This window comes from Rhincodon typus, chromosome 13, assembly GCF_021869965.1.
Source record: "Rhincodon typus isolate 14 chromosome 13, sRhiTyp1.1, whole genome shotgun sequence".
Classification (NCBI taxonomy): Eukaryota; Metazoa; Chordata; class Chondrichthyes; order Orectolobiformes; family Rhincodontidae; genus Rhincodon; species Rhincodon typus.
The window spans coordinates 63,578,376-63,600,910 of NC_063344.1; the positions used below are offsets into that span (position 1 = coordinate 63,578,376).

Sequence of the window (22,535 nt, forward strand, 5' to 3'; positions counted from 1 at the left end):
TAAGGGTTATGGTGAGAGGGTGGGTAAGTGGAACTGAATCCATGAAAAGATCAGCCATGATCTTATTAAATGGCGGAGCAGGCTCGAAAGGCCAGATGGCCTACTTCTGCTCCTGGCTCTTATGTTCTTCTAAATGTGTCAGTTACGGCTTGAAGCATTATTATTCGGTGAGGCAAGATGACACATGAAGAGAATTATGAAGAAGAGGTTGGAGATAATAATGAACCCAAACAAAATGATTTTTTTTAGTCTTGCGGTGAATGCGTTAGTTTGGACTCCTTTAACTGTGCTACACTGGATAGCAATGTTGTGTTGATTCATTAAGTTGTGAAGTTCAATGCAAGGTTAAGAAATACAAATGAATTACTTGGTTTAATCTTAGTGATGACAACACGTTGAGGCCACTAAGAAAAGTGGAGCCCTCATGTAAACTGGATCAGAACAATGTTATTTTCAGTACTGATGCAATCATGAGTGAGGTTTCTATACAGCTCATTAAACCTTCTATGTAAAAGGCACAAATGAAATGTGACAGAGAACAACAAGACATTTAGAAAGTCAGTGGATCTACAGTCAACTCAGTTAGGAGATTATTGTATCTTCTCTAAAAAAAACGTTACTCATCAGTGTTAGATAAGTATTAATGATTTCAGATACTAAGATTCACAGAAAAAAAAATAACGTTAACTGAGAATCACATGGACAATGGCTTACTCTCTTTATCAAAGTCATGCTGAAAGATTCAGGTATGGTTTATGAAGAGTGTATGGAAGAGACTAATGAGAAATGTGAAACCTATAATAACAAGCACTGGAGTATGCTCTAAGCAGTTCATGCAAATAATTCATTTTAGATGGTTGGAAGGTATTATCCTCATCAGGTAGTTAGTGGGGAAAATCCAAATTGCTCTGTATGTTGTGCAACAGTCCCCCTGCTCTAAAAGGCACTACAATTACACCAATGTTCATACACTTTTGAATGCAAGGATTTTTCATCAAGATTGAGAGAGAATTCAGAGAACTCTGACTCATTGTGTAAGTCCATCTCTGACAACATTTAATTCAGGAGATGTTATGTATCATATAAAAGGTCATAGGCAATATAAAACCCTGGTAAGGTGATGGCTTGTATTATGAGAATGTGTTATCCAAAATGTTCATTTGGAATATCACTGACTGGACACATATCTATGTCTTGGATTTTTTGGAAAGAACATTTTGCAAAGCAAGAGGCACTGACTACAGCAACAACAATGTTGCATTTACAAGGAACAAGCTAAATGGAAAAAAAAAGTCTGTAAGTCTTTCAGAAATGTCACATAATCAAGTCTGCTGGTGAAAAAAATGATACTGCTTTGAACATAGGGAGGCTGAGATAACTTGACATAAGAGCAACAGCTTTACCCTCTTTCATTTCCCTGAAAGCCCTCATCAATATTTGATTGTTGTAAACCCACTGGAAAATTTCACCATCATAAGCGGAGGGTTCATAAAAATAGAATTCAAAATCTAGACAAATGTCTCCTGAAAAGTGACCTCAACCAGCTATAACTGATCCAGGAGGACACTCCAGTGCCAACAGCTTGAGGGCAAAGTGACTTTGGCTACAGATCAACATTTGGACAATTTGTAAATAATTATTTTTCTGGAATTCAACGCTTACTTGACTAAAATATTCTCAAGCTAGTATTCTGCAGTTTCTTTTTCGTTTCAGACTTAGAGGCTTAGTTATCATCAAGGAGGATGAAAGTGTAGATTTTTAAATTTAAACATTTTGTTAATTTAAAATCTTTACTTGATTAAGTTTTGCTTGCAAATGAACTTCCTTATTTGTTACTTAAGGAACCTGCTGACTTGTTTCTAATACTGAGCTATGTACAGGCATAAAAAATATACAGGCAATATCACCTTTTTTAAAATTTAGCCTTTGTTAAAACCAATGGAGGAGTGGGGTACACAAAGGAATCAGTTCATCCTTCCTAATACAGACTTAACAGTTATGAAGGTAAGACTGTAATTGTTCTACTTCATTTCTTACAATCTATCACAATTAGTTACAAAACTTCAGACTCTGACCAGCTGACAAAAACCAACAAGGCATCTTGCACATCAAGTGCTCATGTGCATTGTGATAAAGGTCTTAAGGATCAGGATTTAGTAGATTGCAGGATAAATAGCAGTAATGGAAGCAGTTATTACACAATGCACAAAAGTTATCACATCCAAAGGTCAATTGCTGAGAATGAATACTCAAGTAGCATATATTCTTAAGGGTCTACTAACTGAAGGTAAGTGAAAATTGTGGGATGGGCAGGAAAAGTTACCAGAAAATTTAAATATTGGCTACATACTCAGGATACTGACCAAAGTGTGAAGTCAATAGACTGCCAGAAATAAAAACAAAAATGTTTAGCAGGTCACACCTCACACCCTCCAATCTGATCCCATCCTCCAGTCTTGCCTCAGTGGAGGACATTAAATTTATCTATGATAATCATGACTGAGATGTAGCTGTAAGATAGTCAGGGCAATTAAGTAAACAAACCAAATCAGAAGAGAAGATTGGGAAAATGCTCATTGAGGAGTACTAGACTGAGTAATTAAAGTTAAAATCATTTCAATAATAAGGGAGGATGGAATAAGAGGTAGTGAAGATTTAATAAATTTAGAAAAATTTTCTAAGATTTAGAAAATTTAAGACTGCCACAGAAGAAGTGTATAGACCAAGAAGAACAGTTGTGCAGTGATAGATTTCATAAATGCAGAGATTTAGCAAAATATAGTAATGGAAGAAAGGGGACATTAACATTCATATAGATTGAAACAAGCAAACTAACATGGGTCAGAAAGGTATTGACCCTCTTAATTATGTTCGGAGCAGGTGCCTGTGGTAATATGTCCTTGAGTGAACAATGGGAATGCCATATCAGACTTAGTCATGAACAATGACGCAGGTTTTGTTAATGGCATCTGTTAGAATTTAATATAGTTTTTAAAAGAAAGGAACATGACACAGTTATTCCTGATTCTAGATTTGGGTAAGGCTGACATTAATTCACTGAGGTGGATACTGTCCATAGAAAGTCTAACAATGGGCAAAATGGAAGATATTTCTAAAAATAAAATTAACATCATACATAAGATAGTTTGTACACCCCAAGGACATGAGCTCAGCTATTTAAAAAGAAACCCATAGGTGGTTAAAAATGTAAGAGACATCATCAAAAATGTAAGATACATCATCAAAAGCATACAGAAATGCAAAAAAAAAGCAATGGCCCCAGCAAATGGGATCAACGACAGTAAAAAAATGACAAATTAGTAAAAGCTACAAAAAGTAAAATGGGAAAGATAACTTGCAACAGGTTTCAAATCACCACAATAAATTGTAACAATTGTATTATGGAAACAAGGTGACAGGAGCATGAAAAATTGCAGTAATGTGCTTCATAAAAATGAGGAAATGTCAGTCACATTGAATAATTACTTTGCGTCAGTATTTACAGTAGAGGTTAGTATGCTAAGAAATCTCAAGGGAACCAATGCTAAATAAGGGATAAGCTCTCACTAAAATTAACATACGCAAAATAATAGTAACGAAAAAATAATGGGAAGTGGGCCTTTCTGGCTAAGCCAACATTCATTACACTTCCCTAACTGCCCAGAGAGTAGTTAGGAGACAATTACATTGCTGTGGGTCTACTATCACCTGTGATTGAAGGGGCCTAGTGAACCAGTTGGTATCTTACAACAATTGGCTGTGGTTATATGGTCTCCATTAGATAAACCCTTTTTCCTCAACTCCAGAATTTAATTGATATCTATTTTCACCATCTGCCATGGCAGGATTTGAACCAATATCCCCAGAAAATTATCTTGTGGTTCTGGATTACTAGTCTAGTGACATTACCACTGTGCCACTACCTCCACATAAGGAGTGGCAAATTATCATAACCAGATGGCTTTCATTCTGGGTTTTAAAGGGATTAGGTGCGAACATTGTAGATGCCCTAATTATATTCTTTTCAAGTTGTCTTGAAACAAGAGTCATTTCTTTAAATTGGAAAATTGCACATCAATCCGCTATTGAAGAAAGGTAGGAGGAGGAACAGGTGAGCTTAGGTACGTCAACCTTACACCTGTTGTTGGTAAATTACTCAAATATATTGTGAAGTATTATGTAAGTAAACACATTGAGAATTTTCAACTGACCGCTCAGAGAGAACCAGCTTAGATTTTTGTAAATGGTATGTCATGCCTGATGACATTTTTGAAGAGGTGACTGAAGTAGGGGACAAGGGAACATCGATGTGTGTTATTTATGTGGTCTTCTAGAAGCATTTTATCAAGTTAGAAATTATCAGCTAAGTGAAGCCCATGGGATTGAAGAATAATTTTTGAATTGGTCAAGAAATTGGTTGAATGGCAAGGGGCTAAGAGAAGGGACAATAAACTAATTAACAGCATTATTAGTGGTAATCTGTAAGGACCAGTTTTGGTGTCTCAGTCATACACCCTATTCAATGAGTGATGGTCTAGAAAGTTACATATCCAAATTTATAGACACCAAAAAGATAGTGGTATCATTACAAACAATTCAGATGTATGTGTAAAAATTACACAGAAATGTAGGCATGTGACATCATTCATTTTAGACCAAAAAGTATAGAACAGTGTACATTCTGAAAGGATGGAGATCCAATGAGATTTGAGACATATGGAGTGCTAAAATGTCATAAACAAATACAGAAAATAATCATGAAGGTCAGTGGAATACCAGCCTTAAATCTAGAGGACTACAAGACAGGATGTTAGATTATGCAGCCAACACTCTGTTAGACTACACCTGGGGTCCCATGAGCAGTATTGGTATCACACCCGAGGGGAAAAAAAAATTGACCTTGGAGGGAGAAAGGTTTCCTCATTCTCATACCTTGGCTCCAAGGGATAGCTTACACAGACAGATGGAAAACTGGGGCTTGCATTCTCTGGAATTTAGAAAGTTAGAGGTTGTTTTATGAAAGGTTTCAAGATATTGAAAGAGAACAGTAAAAGTCAATAGAGGTAAAATATTTTCATTGCTTTTGAGGGTTTAGGACTTTATTCAAGAAATTACAGGCAAAACTCTCACGCGTGAAATTAGGGACCTCTTCTAAACAGGAAGGATGATGTAAGTGTAGAATTCTCATCCATAAACAGAAATTGATAGTACATGAATTGTTAATTGTTTTCTTTTGAAGATATTAAGGGAGTACATGGAGTTAGGTTCAGCCCACCTTGACAGCTGTCATTAACTCAATGATTGCGATTATGGTGTCACACTGATTCAGCTAATATTATTGGCCAGTTGCATAATAACACACAGGTTTTGTACTGCATTATCAAGCTTTAAGTCTTGTCGTCCTCATGGTATTAACCTGCCACAGTAAATGAAACCTTACTAGCATTCTACATAAGTCAGATTTAATAAACCAGGGAGTTGTTTTTTAGTAACATTTTCCAAATCTCTCTCTGTTTAAAAAGCAAGGACACAGCTAAAGAAACATTTCTGACAAATGTGATATTGTGACATCCCTTTGATTGAGAGTCTCTCTTACAGTCCAGCCTCTCTGCAATAGTCAGCCTCTGGATTCAATCATTAGAGTTTTGGGCCCCAGTCCCCAACTCAAACCCTCCCTGTTCTAGATTACAGCCTGATTCCTCACCACACTCTCTTGTTGCTTCATAGAAGGGAGCTCCAGCCCACATTCCCTTTCTTCTCTAGTTAGGGACCTCAATCTCCAGTGCTCTCCTTGCTTGAACCCATGTTAGACTCACTGTGCTTTCGTCCTGCACTAGGTCAGGGCCATATTATTGTTGTGATCATTTGTGCTCCCAAGTTAGACACTGGGGTCCCACTGTATTCACTTTCTGAGTGAGCCTTAGATCCAGCTCTGAACCAGATAAAGTCTCCAGTGCCTCTCCCAGTTGTACATCTTGTACTAGTTTACAGCTGGAGTAGAGGCTGGGCTACAGTTCTGTATCTATCATGCATTAAAAGGGCCAGAGTTACATGGGAAAATCACTGGAACCTACAGACATTGCCTCATGAGCGTAGGCTTCTTCTCAGGCCAGATCGCAGTACTGTCAGTCCCTCCCAGATCAGGGACACAACACCAAATTTCTCTAGTATTTGTCCCTCGCAAGGTACAAATTACACTTGGTGAGTTGATTCAGCTCTTTTTTCAAATGCAAGAGTGTTCCCTGTTGCAAATTGAGCACGGTATTGAAAGGTTCAGTCTTCACCCAGCTGCAAAACCTAGCTTTTTAAAAAATATTTGTAAAAGTTGCAATTAGATCAGCAAAGAAATATGTGAGACAAGATGGGAAGACGGGACAGAGGAAAGGACGATTGTCAGAGTGAAAGTGAACGTTGGTGAGTGTGAGGTACTGGGATAGAACCAACTGAAAGTATGTGAGTTGAAAAGAAAAGGAAAAGATGTTGAGAAGGGAAGGATTGAGAGGGGGAGAAATAATTACAGAGGGAAGGGAAAAAGCAGAAAGATTTGTATTTGTAAAGTGCATTTCAAAAAAAAAATCTGACCACATGTAAAACAAGCAGCAGTGAATTGAGAGATCAACTTTGTTCTATTTTGTTTGTGCTGGTTGAAAGATAAATGGTAGGAAGAGTCCATTTCTTTGTTTGAATATTGAAATGAGATACTTTATGTCCACTTTAGAGGGCAAATGGAGCCTCAGTTTATTGTCTTATCTGAAAGTCAGCCTCTCTGAAAATGCAGCATACTCTTAGATTCTGTACGGTATCTGCCTAGGTTACCTGCTCACATCTAACAGCGTATACAAATACAAACTGATTAGCATTTCCATTCAATAGTAGAGAAAGAACTTTAGATGGAAAAAAAGTGATTTTCATTATAAGTGCTGCTCAGTGAGATATACAGATACAGTTGCTCTGCCTCTAAAGTGTGGGCAAAGGGTTATGAGCCTACAAGACAGTGAGCTAATCTCTGTCCACACTCTCTTACTCTCCACAGATGCTATTACTTGTTTGATTGGTTGTCATAGTCCTGGGAGGGGAAATAAGCCTGGTTGAAAAGGTAAAATGGCTGTAGCCGTTCCTATGACAAGTGTAGATCGGCAGGTCAACAAACCTACTGTCACTAGCATGAATAGATAAAGTGAAAAGAAACAGCTGAATAAAGGAGGAACAAAGGTTCTATAGGAACAAAGGAATATATTTGAGTATCATGTTCTTGTTGTGAGTATTGCCTAAACTCCAGAACAGACTAAACATGTTACCCTGCCTCCACTGTCACTGGATCAATATCCTGGAACACCCTACGTCATACCATTGCAAGAACTGCAGTGGTTCAAAAAGAAAATCCCCATCACCTTCTCAGGATAGCTATGGACAATAAATATGAATTTAGCACAATGAGAGGACAAGTAATAGGAATGTGCAGAGAATTATACATGCATGGCATGCGCTCACTATGAATCCTATCAAATCTCAAAGAGTGTGATCGACCTGTTTGCCTTCCTAGGTGGGCAACTATTGGCGAGGCGATGGTAACTGCTGTGCACATCCTGATGCTGAGCTGAGTTTGGTGCCATTGATGATTGGATGGCTACAATTGGATTAGCAAAGCACCTCTATTCTATGGAGAAGACCATTACTGCAGGCTGGACTGTAGAGAATACCTCAGCATCATTCAGGTGAAAACAACTTAGGACTCCAGAGAGGACAACCACACTCTCTCACCCTCCTGTTGCTACTTCCATGGAGACAATGCTAGGAATGAGCAGTGTCCATTCACATATAGGCAGAAAACCCAAATCTGAATTGCATTAATGTAGTCTGCTGGAAGGAGGAGAATCAGGGCACTGTGCCAATAATTAAACTTTGAAATTTGACAGCGCTGGCTCTTTCATGCTACTAGAATGAAATGATGAATACCGATTTTCAATCCAAATCAATCAAAATTGGAATCAGAACAATTTGGATTTTTTTTTCAAATTCAGATGAATCATAATTTCTGATTGGCTTCACTGCTCATCTCTATCGAACTTTACAATGTTTCAACTTTGGATGAAAAATTTGCAGAAAAGGAATTCAATATGCTCTTACCTTCCAACCAACCGAAACCATGGGAAGCGATCATAAAATGGATCCCCGCCCGTCATAACATTGTCACAGTCATCAACCACACTGGAAGGCACTTCAGCGGCACGATCATACATCTCCCGCATCAGGTCTAGTCTCTGCCTGCAGGAAGTAGGAATCCAACACAATTACAACCAGATCCTACCTAGCCGCTGGGCACAAGCAGATAAGGTACCGCTCAGGTGGGAACGGCAAACACAGCTTCGTAGGATCCACATGCCTTGCTGTTCACACGGGGTCATGGGGTGCGACTAAACAACCATTGTAGCAAAGACTATTGGAATTTTGGAATTTTGCCAGAGGTGGCAGGAAGCCATGAGGTACCAGTATGCCAACTAACAGGTCAAGAGGAAAATGATCATTTTAGGGAGGCCAAGATAGTCAATAAGATTTTAAGGACGATAACTGCAGATTAATGCAAATAGTAGAAAGGTGAATGCCTTGAAAGGGGCCAATTTTGCAATGAGCCAATAAATAATGTGGAATACTTGCTGCTTAAAGAGGAGATGCCACTTTTAGGGGAGGCAGCAGCATAGAATGTCACTAGATTAGTGATACAGAGCCCAGATTTTAATATTCAGGAGAATGGATTCTAATCCCACCATGGCAGATGATGAAAGTTGAATCTGATTTTAAAAAATGGAATTAAAAGTTAGCATAATGGTGATTTGCTGACCAGAGTTGATTGTTTTGAAAGACCGTTTGGTGCACCAACATCCTCTAGGGAAGGGAATCTGCCATCTTGACCTGGCTTGGCCAATGTCTGTTCAGTTCCACAGCAGGGTGGTTAACTGAAGTGGTTTAGCAAGCCATTCAGTTCCAAAGCAATTCAGGATGGGCAACACGTGCTGATCTAGCTAGCAACACACCACATCTCATGAATGAATAATAATTTTTTTTCAAAAATCAGGATATGATCGGACTACCCAACTATGTTATGGGTGCTGATATTCCGCTGCCCACTGCTCAGGAAAATGCTCATTTCCTAGGTCTCAAAAGTGAGGGAAAGGCTCTGAAGAACGACTATACCAAACTTGTTTATTCGCTCATGGGGTGTCCCCATCGCTGGCTGACCAGCTTTTATTGCCCATCTCTGGTTGCCCTTGAGATAGTGGTAGTGAGCTGCTTTCTAGCTTCACTGCAGTCCATTTGCTGTAGGTTGACCCACAATGCCCTGAGGGAGGGAATTCTTTGCCTCCTTTACTCAGCCTGGAGATTTCCAGAAATGCAAACAATCAAGAGGAATTGGACTTGAGCCTGAACTCGAATCAAGTAAACTTGAAGTGAACACTCAATTTATGTTGACTTCATCCAAGAGGCACTCATACCAAGAAGCTGGTTTTGAGGTTTGTGCCTGGGAAGCCCTCAGCTCAGAGAATGGGAATCTGTTTGGAGTTGAGACAAAGATCAGTCATGATTCCAAACAAACGTGAAACACCAGGGACTTAATGGTCATCTATCTTCTAAGTAGAATGTCTTTTCTTGAAAGTACCCAGTCGACAAGTGATTGCTTTTAAACAGAATTCTTGGATGAATTGTGAATGCATGAAATACAAACAGGTAACTTTAACTCATATTTGCTCTTCGAGGGACATATTTTAAACTTTGGGAGCAACTGGATGTTTCAAAGGCAGCGCACCATGCCTGTGCCTGCACTTCAGAGATAGTTCAGCGCCACTTTCTCAAGGGCAATTTGGGATGGGCAATAAATACTGGTCCAGCCATTGATGTCCACAACCTGCGCTCTCACACTTTTAAAAAGTTTCTCTCCAGAAGTTTGAACGATGCCATAGACGTAAGCAAATGTATTGATTCTATTCTTTGATCCATGCTGAGGAAGCTTTGCTCAAAAAGTGGAGCATTGTTTAATTTGCTATGTACTCTATATAAAGCAGACCTACTTTTCAAGTCGAATTGTGATCCAGATGCACATATATACAGATTATGCCAGTCTAGCATTTGATGCACGTGTGTTGATTTACCTGATACAGCAAATTTTGTCTAACCGGTACCCTCAATAAACGGCAAAAATTATCCACCTCAAATACTGCAAAGTTTACTGTATCATTCCGTCCAATTATGATAGTTTTTTCATTTATTTATCTCAAGGTAAATATATTTGTTATTCAATCGAATAGCCACGCAAAATATTGACAGTTGATTCAATTCTGGGTCAATTTCTCCTCAAATACCATAATCTACCAGGATGCCTGAGTAGTCAGTTAAGGATCTGAGAGAGAAGGCCCCCTGCATTACGTTTCTATTACTTCATGTGTGTTTCCATATTGATTATGTTGACCTCCTGATTAGATGGAATATTTGATCAATTGGCACACTCCTGGTCCCATGGGTGCCGAATAATAAAAAAATTACTGCCTCTCTCTCTGTGCAGACCATCCCTGTTTAGCCTTACTCACCAAGTAACAATGGCTCTGTGATATCTCTTACTTCTTCGTACCTGAGTTTCTCCAGCGTCCAGTAGTGAGTTGCTCCATTCTTCTGGTCTTGGACTTCCACAGCCACAATGGTGCGTGGGAATGGGCGCTTCTCCCTGTCCTTCACAGCATCAGGAGGCATGAGATCAGGTGGTAGAGGGGAGTACAATGTGTCTGTGAGGAGAACGAATTGGAACTGCACCTGTTCAAATGGAAAGCAAAACCTTTCAAGCATGTTTCCCTGATCCATCTTCGTGGAACTATATCCACTCCTATGAGTTTAACACAGTATATGATTTGTAAAATTGGGGAGATGGTGAGTTTTACTGAGGAGTCTTCTCTCAGTACCAACAATGATCCATACCTTCCCTTCCACTCGTGTCTTGGAATATATTTTTACTGTACAACTATGCACCTACCTTTCACCATTGCTTATTCGTGTCCTTCTAGTCTAGCTTCTGTCCTACCCACACAATACTAAGAAAGAGTCCTAATGCAAGAAAAGACCCAGCCACTGAACTGAAGATTGATTATCATTCTGCAGTCTACACTGTTTTACAGTTAAAAAAACACTGAGAAACAACTCATCCCACCCCTGTGGCCTGGGCTCCTGGTCTACAATTTGTTTTCTCCTTTCTATGTTTTCTAACCACTTTTTTTGTGTTAAACTGTGTGTTTGTCTGTCTTATTTGTGAATTAATGTGTGCGTTTTGGGGGTTTTAAAAGGATTCCACTTAAAACCAAAGTTGCATAATAATGAGAAATCCATTTTTGTTGTCATGTGTTAATAAGTTTGTTTTTCACAATAAGTAGTTACTTTCCTGTTAACCACGAAACTGATGTGATTTATTTTTATCCTGGATATATTCTATCATACATTTTGATCATCTTGGTGGTTTAATTAAGTAATTAAATATTTAGAATAGAATTGAATCCCTACAGTGTGGAAACAGGCTCTTTGGCCCAACAAGTCCACACCAACTCTCAGAGCATCCCACCCAGACATAACCCACCTAATCTACACATCCCTGGACAGTACAGGCAATTTAGCATGGCCAATCCACCCAGCCTGCATATCTTTGGACTGTGGGAGGAAACCAGAGCACCTGGAGGAAAACCACACAGACATGGGGAGAACATGCAAACTCCACACAGCCAGTCACCCAAGGGTGGAATTGAACCCAGGTCCCTAGCACTGTGAGGCAGCAGTGCTAACCACTGAGCCACCATGCTGCCCATTTGTGGAGTAGTTATGCTGGATTATCAATGTGCTCTTCTGAATCGAGTCATGACACCAATAACCACACAGCAGTCTAACAGAAGGCACGATAAGACATAGGAACATTCAGCCCATCGAGTCTGTTCCACTATTCAATAAGATTGGAGCTGATCTGATAATTCTCCACTCCATTTTCCTACTTTCCTCATGACTCTCAATTTCCTTACTGATTTAAAATCTGTCTATCTCTGCCTGGAATATACTTCATGGCCCAGCCTTGACAATCATCTCTGGTTAAGAATTTCACCGATCGACTAACCTCTGACAGGGATAACAACTTCTCAGTGAGCCCTCAAAGAGTCTTATATAAATATATTTTAATAAGGTCACCTCTCACACTCCTGATCCCAACGAGTGCAGGCACAACCTAATTAACCTCTCCTCCTAAGAAACTCCTTCTGTAACAGGAATCAACGTGAACATTCTCTGGGCTGCCTCCAATGCCAGTCTATCTTTCCTGAGATAAGGGGATCAGAATTACTCACAGTATTCCAGATGTGGTTTGACTAAGTGCCTTGTATAGTTTTAGCAAAATTTGCCTACTTTTATACTCTATTACTGTTGAAGAAAAAGGCCAACATCCCATTTGCTTTCCCCATTACACACTGAACTTGGATGCTGCCTTTTTATGATTCATGGACAAGGACCCAGAAATCCCTCTTCGCTGCAGCCTTCCTCCATCCAGCTCCTCTATTCGTTTTGTCAAAGTGCAGGACCTCACAGTTTCCCACATCATATTCCATCTGTCAAGTTTATGCACACTCACTTAACCTGTTCTATGTTCCCATGTAGACTTTTTTTTTTCCTTTATTCATTAATGGGATGAGGGTGTCGCTGGCTAGGCAACATTTATTGTCTATCCCTAATTGCCCAGAGGGAGTTCAGAGTCAACCACATTGCTGTGGGTCTGGAGTCACATGTAGGCCAGACCAGGTAAGGATGGCAGTTTCCTTCCCCATTGGACATTAGTGAACCAGGTGGGTTTTTCTAACAATCAACAATGTATTCATGGTCATCACCAGATTCTTAATTCCAGATATTTTACTGAATTCAAATTTCACCATCCGCCGTGGCGGGATTCGATTCCAGGTCCTCAGCATGTTATCTGGGGTCTCTGGATTAACAGTCCAGCGATAATACCACTAGGTCATTGCCTCCCCTATTTGTGTCGTCCTCATCACTTGCCTTCCCACTTTTTTTTGTCATCCACAAGCTGGCAATAGTACATTCACTTCTGCCATCCAATTCATTCGTATAAGTCACAAATAATTGTGTCCCCGTCCAGATTCCTGTAAGTTTACCTAACTCTCTATGTTCTATGAGTTAGACAATCCTCTACTAAGTAGCCTATGTATGGTACATTACCATAGGCCATTTTGAAATCCAAATACATTACATCTAGTGGCTTCCTCTTTCTCCACTCTGCTTATTACCTCCTCAAAGAACTGTGATAAATTTGTTAGGGATAATTTCCCTTTTATGCAGCCATGCTGACTTTGTTTGATTGTGTTAAGTATTTCTAAATGCTTTCCTAATTCATCCTTTACAATAAACTCTAACAAACCATAAGATGCAACCCATCAGGTCCAGGGAATATCTTGGCCTTTAGCTCCATTAGTTTCCCTTGTCTCTAGTAATCGGTATTGTGCTTATTTCCTCCCCTCAATGTCTGATGTTATTCCCAGAAAAATTGCCAAATACCTTTTTCTTCAATTCCACGCTGATAGCGTTGGCCTCTTTCAGAAAGATGGCATTTCCCCAGAGCAGATCACGTAAGGAGGTAAACTGGTAGCATCTCCACTTACGGAATGCCCATAGTGCCAATTCAAACTCCCGCTCTGTCCATTGCACTATGTAGAAAGATAACAATGGAAAACAGATCAGAACAAAAGATTGAAGAATCAAACCTGACAACCATCACTCTAAATACAAGCCTTCCTACACAAACCATGGGCCCTAATCACTAATCCTCCAGAGTTCCCATACCTATAATACCTATCCATATTTCACACTGAGTGAGGCGTAGAGTGTGAAATTGTAAGCAGGGTTATGAACTTTCTGAATTGGAGTGGTCATTAAATGACATTATTTCTGCTCCTTAAATGCCCAGTTTGTCCTAGAGTATGAAAGGACAGTACCAAAAACAGAAATTGCTCGAAAACCTCAGCAGGTCTGGGAGCAGCTGCGGAGAAAAATCAGAATTAATGTTTTGGGTCCAGTGACGCTTCTTCAGAACTGGACCCATAACATTAACTGTGATTTCTCTTTGCAGATGCTGTCAGACCTGCTGAGATTTTCTCGCAATTTCTGATTTTGTTTCAGATGTCCAGCATCTGCAGTTCTTTAGGTGTTTAGTGAAAGGACAGTGTCCCACACAATAAAAGCACAGTATACAACACCATCACACTTAATCATAATCATCTGTTTTTGATGGAAAAACCACAATTTTGCTAGAGAACCAATTACCAGTGATGGGAACATGAGTTACAGAACCTTAAAAAAACTGCAGAAAGATCAACCTTCTGAAAGTTTGTAAATATACTCTATTGGTCTACATTGTTGTCACTTCTTTAAGGACCATGCATTGGTTGTTTGTGGTTGTCACTGATTGAAATATTAAATTCTATCCTGTTCTTCGTTTTGCCATATCTTATTGGTCAACATCCTGCCAAAATATTTACAGCTGCAGGAGGTTTACAAGAAGCCTGCAGGTGACTTCTTCCCTGTAGAAACGGCTTGCAATTTTCTTAATACATATTAATGATCTGGATCTTAATGTGTAGGGGTCAATTTCTAACTTTGCAGTTGACACAAATCTTGGAAGCATTGAAAATTGTGAGGAGGACAGTGTAGAACTCCAAGAGGACATTGAGAAACAAGAGAAATGGGCAGATAGTTGGCAGATGTGTTTCAATGCAGAGAAGTGTGAGGCAATGCACGAATACATGGGAGGATAAACATTGAAAGACAATATAAGATAGGTGGTACAATTCTGAAGGGAGTGTAGAAGCACAGAAAGCTGGGTGGATATGTGTACAGATTACTGAAAGTGACAGGCCAGGTTGAGAGAGCACTATGTGAAACATACAACATCCTTGGATTTATTAATAGTACAAGAGCAAGGAAGTGATGTTGAACTTGTATCACATTTTTGTTCCACCTTAGCTGGAGTCTTATGTACAGTTAGCAGTACCACATGATAAAAATGATGTAGTGTAGAAGCAATTTACAAGAATGTTTCCAAGAGATGAGGATAGATTGAAGTAGTTGAGACTGTTCCCCTTGGAGAAAAGAAGGCTAAGAGGAAATGCTCAAGGTTTTCAAAATTATGAGTAAGCTGGATAGAGTATATAGGGAGAAGTTGATCCTACTCATAAAAGGCACAAAGACAAGACACCATAGATATAAAGTTATTTGCAAAAGAAGCAAGCGTAAAGTGAGGAAAAACATTTTCATTGAGTAGTTAGGGTATGGAATGGACTGTCTGGAAGCGTGGTAGAGGCAGGTTCAAATGAGGTTTCCAAGAGGGCATCGAATAATATATTTGTATAAAGATAATGTGAAAAATAAGCATAGATTGGCACTAGTTAATGATGTTCATTTAATAAGTCAGTGCTGGCATGATGGACCAAATGGCCTCTTTTTTCTCTGTACCACTTCTGTGATTCTGAATTTAAATTGGGGCATAGCTGAGATCGATTACTCAGTTTGTGTGCTCAGATCATAGTTGCAGAGTCACACAGAGCCACCCAGGCCTTTCTACAAGTGATTAAAACATCATGTATAGTTTCTAGCAAAGCCCCGAGTACCGCTCCACTCCATGAGCTGCACTGATCACGGACCCAAGTCAGAGAAGGATCAACATTAAAACTGGAGAACACTTTATCTCTCACCTTCCTCCTCTGGTTCTTCATCTTCCTGTGCATTGTCTGGGTAAAAACAGGAATCCATCTGCCTTTGTAAGGCCTCAAGCCTGCTTTCGTAGTCCTGGAAGGAGCAGGTTAAAATAAGTTGTTAAAAAGGAAACATGGCTGATCATCTAAAGGCAAATGCATCTGTCCAGTAAATATCATCTGTGCACTAACACTGCTGCCATTATCTGGATGCAATGAGGTATGTAAACATTTTCTGAAGACTTGCCAATGCCACAAGGACCAGGCATGGCAAATGCTGCATTCCCTGAAGTCTAAGGTATTGAATCAATAAGCATCCGTTGAACAGTCCCAGGATTTTAGAGCTATGAAGGGAAGCTTGTAGGCTAATTAAAGTTCGCTCTAATTAAAGTTCCACATTATATACTTTTCAAAGTGCTAGCCTAAGACAGCTAAAGAGGAACAATTGAGGTTTTCTGCAACTGGAATGAGTAGGAAGGGGAATTATACACAATGAGTAAAAATGTGAAAAGGCTTTATTCAATAGAACTCTGCACCAAAGGAATGAATTGGAAGCCAAATTGATCCTTTGAAATTCTGAGCAATGGGAATGACTGAAAATATGCTTGCTTCATTACTTTTCTATACAATAGGAGATAACTAAAAGGAGATCTGGCCATTCATTTCTATAAAATAGGATTGAACGGGAAGAGGTTTAGGCCATTCTAATTCTATAAAATGGGAGTGAATAGGAAAGGGATTTATTCAACGAAATTCATAACAATGAGAGTAAACAAGAAATGATTTAGTTCATTGGAATTCCATACAATAAGAGTGAATGGGGAAAGGGCTGTACAATAACTATCCTCGAATTAACATTTTCTTGAATTCAAATCATTGCTCTACAGAGACAGATCAGGTGAAATTCCATGCTGGAATCCGAGATGGACCAAAATTTAAAGAATCACATGTGGAATGGAGCTTGAAATTAACTTTCAGTCAAACAAGCTCTGAATCCAGAATGCATCAGGAAAAAGAATGCAGTTGTTGCAAACTTTTCCTTTTATCCCTCTTTACCAACTTTTGATCATTATCTGTGATTGTTTGAACTTTGGCTGTTTCTTTGGTTCAGGTGGAGAGCTTCTTTCAACTGGAGTTTTGGCGAATGCTTATGATCTTGAGATTATTATGGAAACCGCATTGTAATGGACCATATATACAATAACTGTAAGGACAGATGGACTGGTAGGTGGTCTGACAGATAAATGGAATACATTGGTTTGTTGGGCCCAATGACCGAGTCCTCTTCCTAACTGACACTGATTAACCCACTAAGTTTTAACTCAGCACCCACTTGCTGCATTTATGGGTGGAAGCAATGAGCTGATGCAAAGAAATAGCTGGTAACTGCAAACCTTTCTGTTACCTAAGTAAAATTCGAGAAATTGTTCTGTCACATACCAATCTCTGCTGCTCCAAAAGTAAATCAGCTTCCTCCTTTTCTCTCCGATATTGTGTCTCTAGTTCCTGAAGCCTAAGAAGCAATTCCAAAAAAGAAAGCATCGTTCTCAAATTGATTCAGAAAAGCCAACCCAGATCACTGCAAATCATTCAAACTGAGGGTACAGTCAACCTTAGGAATTAACCTTAGAGAATCCGGTTGTGTGTCTCATATGGTAAAGGTCATTCAACGCTATATGATCAAACAGTTCCAAGTTAAGGATGTCAGGGGTTAGCCATCTCTGAACAGGCCATCACAAGTTAGATGTAGTGTTGAAGGAGCTTTACTCTATCTATCAAATACTCCCAGGTCACGCATGAATATGGGTTAGATGCAAAGTAATCTGCCTCTACACTGTCCCAGGCATCACTCCCAGGTGAGGCACAGCAGAGCTCACAGACTGACATCTTCTGCATTGTCCGTGCACAATGGACAACTGGGATCATCAATTTTCAAGGCAATACGATATTTTCACAGGAACATGAATTGAAAGACATCACAATTGTGATCCTAAATGTGACAATCCTCCTGTAGTCTAACATATTGGAAACAGAATTTGACTTATTTGTTTACCATAGATTAGTGGATAAGCATTGGAAACAGAGTGAATCAAACTGGATCTAAATGAATAGTCTTATTCAGAGATGCCACAAGTGTTGACTGACCGATATCGAAATACCAAATTGGTGTAAAGGTGTGCTGTGTGCTGTTTAGTTAGAACAGACGGACTGGCAGGGTTGGGATGCATTGTCACCCTTCATTATTACTTTCGTTGTGATAAGTATTTGCTGTAAGTTTCCATTGACGTTTGATTTTGTGTTACAGTGCCTCACCGGGGACTGCCTGACCTGTCTGACCTTAGAGTAGGATAATAGGTCAGCAAAACATAGTGGGCTGAAGGGTCTGTACTGTGCTGTACCATTCTATGTTCTATGTTCCTTTGAAAAGAATAGAAAAATGACTGTCATTCTGCAGCTGGCTATGAGTCAGTTGACCTGGCCATGTCTAATGTTGGCTTGTGAAGTGGGAGGTGAGCAGTTTCTGGGCTTAACTCTGTTACTCTTGTCTCTTGCCTTTTTTGGAAGACTGTGTATATTACAGATTTGCAATCAATCATTCCTAAAACCATGAAGTGACAAACATACTGAACATTAAGAGTGCTGTGAGAAGTTTGTTATCGAAAAGTGATAGCCCAAGTTAAAAAATCAATAATGCATCTCACAACACTGCAACCACCTACTTCTGCAAAACTCCCCCTCAAATTGTTTATTTCATTGGGCGGATAGTCTGATCTCCCCAATCAGTTTTACAGGTACCCACCAAGACAGGTACCCACCAAACCTAAGGCTTAAATACCTAATGTGCTCCTAAGCAATTGGAAGTACATTATCACAGAATAAAGCCACTGTGTTGTTTCTTGCTTCCAAAACTTGTAAGATCAAAGATGTGATAAAAAGGTGCCAATAATTTAACTTGGTGGCTCGTGCGGAAATTTGATCATTGCTCTCGGGTGAAGTGATCTCAATGACTTTCAATAGGTTGTTTAGCTTTAACCCAAATAATTCACCGACAATCTTCCATTTACTATTCTCAACTGACCCCAAATCCTTGTAGTATTCGTTCTTTTACCTCTGCTCCATCTCTTGTTTCATGTCAATGCCCTGCTTCTCCAACAATTCCCGCTGAGCAAAGGCCCAGTCCACAGGCTCCACTGGTGTCTCTGCACAGGGTGTCTTGTCACGCTCTTGACGGGCCTGCTCAGGGTGGTTGAAACGGAAGACATGGCTCTTCCCCATAATGATACGGTTTCCTTTTAATGAAAAGAAATGGAAAAATTGTCTCTATTTGGAATTCTGTATTTGGAACGTAAGTTGAGCAGTCAGTTTATTAGAAATACAGGGTGGAATTTTACATTGTCCTCCCCAAGAGCCGTGCTAGGAGGTGAGGGGGTCTTTAAATCAGGCACTATAGTATTAGTGCTATACCCATCACCTTTACCTATCTCCACCACTCTTCTTTAAACCTATTATGTCTACCTGAGAGGGCAGATGTACCTTTGGTTTAATACCTTGTCAGAAAGCCAATTCTTCCAACAATGCAACAGTCTTTTAATACTGCACTGGAGCATCATCCAGGTCTCTGGAACTGGACTTAAATCCACAATTGACAGGTCAACATGCTACCTCTGCGCCAAGACTTTGGAGCAAGATGAGAGACAAATTACATCTACACAGCAAGTGAAGATCTTGGTACTCTATAGAAAACAAGTGAATGGTGATATGGAGGGACTTCAGGATCTCTCTGGATGGATGAGTTTGGATGGACCAATTGGTCTTTTAACCTGCAAATATTATAGGAATATTTACAGTGAATGATGTTGTGTTATGATGAGTGAAGTGTTGTTATACACCAAAACTTTCAACAATCTCTTGATACTGGTTTAAAGAGTTACATGCAAGTTTAGCTCATCTTCATATTGATATTTCCACTGCCATGTGTTTGTATTGATAGGAATGAGCTGCAAGGTTATAGCAATGCTTCTGCCATTTCAGAATACCATTTAGATTCTGGAACAACTCTTGCAAAGGAACTGCCTCTTAAACCAGTTCAGATCCAATGCACTCTTGTCTCTGAATCAGAAAGTTATTGGTTTAGTCTTCATTCCAGGACAATCCAAGCTGACACCTCAATGAGGCACCGAGCATGCATTGCATTGTTGGAGACGCTGTGAATGCAGATGGGACGTTAAAACAGAAACCTGTCTGTCTCTTCAGATGGACGTAAATGAATCCATGATGAAGAACAGGGATGAAGAAGAGCCATCAGACCCAAAACAGTAACTGTGCTTTCTCCCTACAGATGCTGCCAGACCTGCCGAATACCGCCAGCAATTTCTGTTTTAGTTTGAGAAAGAACAGGGAGTTCTCCAGTGTGCCAGTCTATAGTCGTTCTCGAACTAACATGGTTTAATCTGATCAATGACATTGATGGCAGAGTTTTGCCTGCACAGCAAGAGTTATTACACTTCAGCTCATGGTTTGTGATGTGCTTTGAAATTTCATGATGATGCGAGAAGGTGCCGCATGACCAGAATTCCACTCTTCTTTCATTAACGGCGTTCTTCAAGAGTGTTCGTAAAAGAGGTTTGTCACTGATCCTCCTTCCGTACAGCCTCAAAATGCATGCACACACTACACACTTCAGGAAACCTTAAACAAAAGCAGTGGATGCTGAAGAAAACTCAGCAGGTCGGGCAGCATCTGTAGAGACAGAAACAGAGTAATGTTTCAAATCCAGTGACCCTTTATCAGAACACTAGATTCGAAACATTAATTCTGTTTTTCTCTCTACAGATGCTGCCAGGCCTGCTGAGTTTCTCCAGCACATTCTGCTTATTTCAGAGTTCAGCGTCTAGAGTACTTTGTTTGTATTTTAGGAAACCTTGTAATAGCAGGCTAGCTGATTTTCTTTGCCCTAGAGGTTGAGACTTATTTTAGAATTTCAGAGGTAGAATCTTATTACTTGCTGACAGGTGACATAGCGACATAGGTGTGAAAATTACCACTCGCTATAGATTTCAAATGATCTATATGTTCCCTTTGAATTTAAATCCCTTGATGAGTAATTAAGGCTTTTGGTCACTTGTAAAAGGAGAAGCTGATAATGTTAACATCAGGGCAAGATGAAATACAGAGATATACATAAGTGTACAATTGAAACCCGAGCCTGTACATGAGATGCATGCCAAGTACACACCTGACCGAAGTACAGTTGGTTCAGTCACTTTCTTTCCATTGACATATGTGTCTGCTCCCTCACATGGTTCAAGGATGACAATCACTACAATACAAAAGAAAAATGGTCAAGTGGTTTCAGAACACTACAACTGAGCTGCTAATCGGCAGTGATTAAACCGTATTACAGACCACCCTGATCCATGCTTTTGCTGTCAGACCTTTCCAGGGGTCTCCTTGCTGTCTCTGCAGAACTTTTTGCAAGAGTTCCCCTGAGGAGGAATCAATCATTCGGCAGTACACATTGGCCTTGTTCATCCAGGTATCCAGAGGCATCACAATACAGTTTCTACAAACCTACCGCTAGTAGTTTTGGGAAAAGCAACGTAGTGGTTATGTACTTCATGAGTTCTTTTTTTTGCCTATATGTACAGTGAGGAGGCAGTAGCCAAGTCCACCTCAGACAGAAAAAGGATCAAACTCCATACCTTTGGAGTTAATTAGAACCCATGTTAGCCATCAAGGCAACTAGGCTCACCAGCCATCACTGTGGTTTACAATACTCTTGGGTTAGTAATACAGAAGTTCAAGTCCCACAAAGACAGTTTGCAAATATAAAGTCAGTTTTAAAAAAATATATGGAAACAAAATATTGGACAAGTGACCACGTAGCTGCCAGTAAGTTGTACAAACCCAACATTTCAGGAATGTTCTTTAGGAAAATAGTACCTTTTAAAAGACAACTGGATAATTTCTGAAAGGGAAGTATGTGTTGGACAATAGGAGGAATGCAGAGCTGTAGGACTAATTGAATAGCTTCTTCAAAGAGCTAGCACACAAATGGTGGGATGAATAGCCTCATTCCATGCTGTGGTGATTCTCCTGAGCATACAGCTCTGATTCAAATGAAGATTTCTAACCTAAGTTAAAGCTTCTTTCCATTAAAAGTTCCAACCACTTCAAGACACCAGGTATGTCCTGGGGTTATTGCAGTTGACGTGGTTGTCACACAGTGGGTAAATTAGACATTCTGTTAGCATGAAACTCCAAAACCACCATGACCAGACTCTACAGACAGGATCATTGTGCTGTACCTTCGCCTAAAGATTTAATATCGCTGCGGAAGATGCAATGCTCCTCTTTAATGAAATGTCCACTCAGCACAATGTCCTGCCGCTTTTCCGCATCTTCACGCCCAACTCTGAGAAAACAGATTAAATAGTTTGAAATCTATGAAAGTATTGAAATGCAGGCCAAGCCATTTATAGGGTTTACAAGTTACACACATTTAATTGTCTCATTATTGCATTATAAAGTTAATTATGATGGAATCAATTTACTGTAAGCACCAGAGAAGCAGGAGCAGAGACTCCCACTTCTTACAAATTAAAAGGGTAGTTGGGCACCCGTGTGGGTCTGAGCTATGCCTGCCGCTTTGTAGGATATGTGGAACAGTTCCCCTTCTGCTGTTACATTTGCACCATTGCTCATCTCTTCCTCCGCTACATTGATGAGTCTATCATGCTGCCTTGTGCTCCCACAAGGAGCTTG

General features: G+C 39.8%; 1 protein-coding gene across 1 annotated transcript in view; it reads right to left on the minus strand.

Moving 5' to 3' along the window:
• Positions 1–22,535, minus strand: part of kif1aa (kinesin family member 1Aa) — a 269,784-nt gene that overhangs the window by 85,332 nt on the left and 161,917 nt on the right. The window contains exons 18-25 of the mRNA XM_048604503.1: positions 22,079–22,185; positions 21,007–21,090; positions 18,880–19,060; positions 17,211–17,283; positions 15,771–15,864; positions 13,579–13,727; positions 10,622–10,800; positions 8,128–8,265 (exon numbers count right to left, since the gene is read on the minus strand). Of these exons, the coding sequence (XP_048460460.1) occupies positions 8,128–8,265; positions 10,622–10,800; positions 13,579–13,727; positions 15,771–15,864; positions 17,211–17,283; positions 18,880–19,060; positions 21,007–21,090; positions 22,079–22,185 (1,005 nt within the window). The remainder of the gene's footprint in view (positions 1–8,127; positions 8,266–10,621; positions 10,801–13,578; positions 13,728–15,770; positions 15,865–17,210; positions 17,284–18,879; positions 19,061–21,006; positions 21,091–22,078; positions 22,186–22,535) is intronic.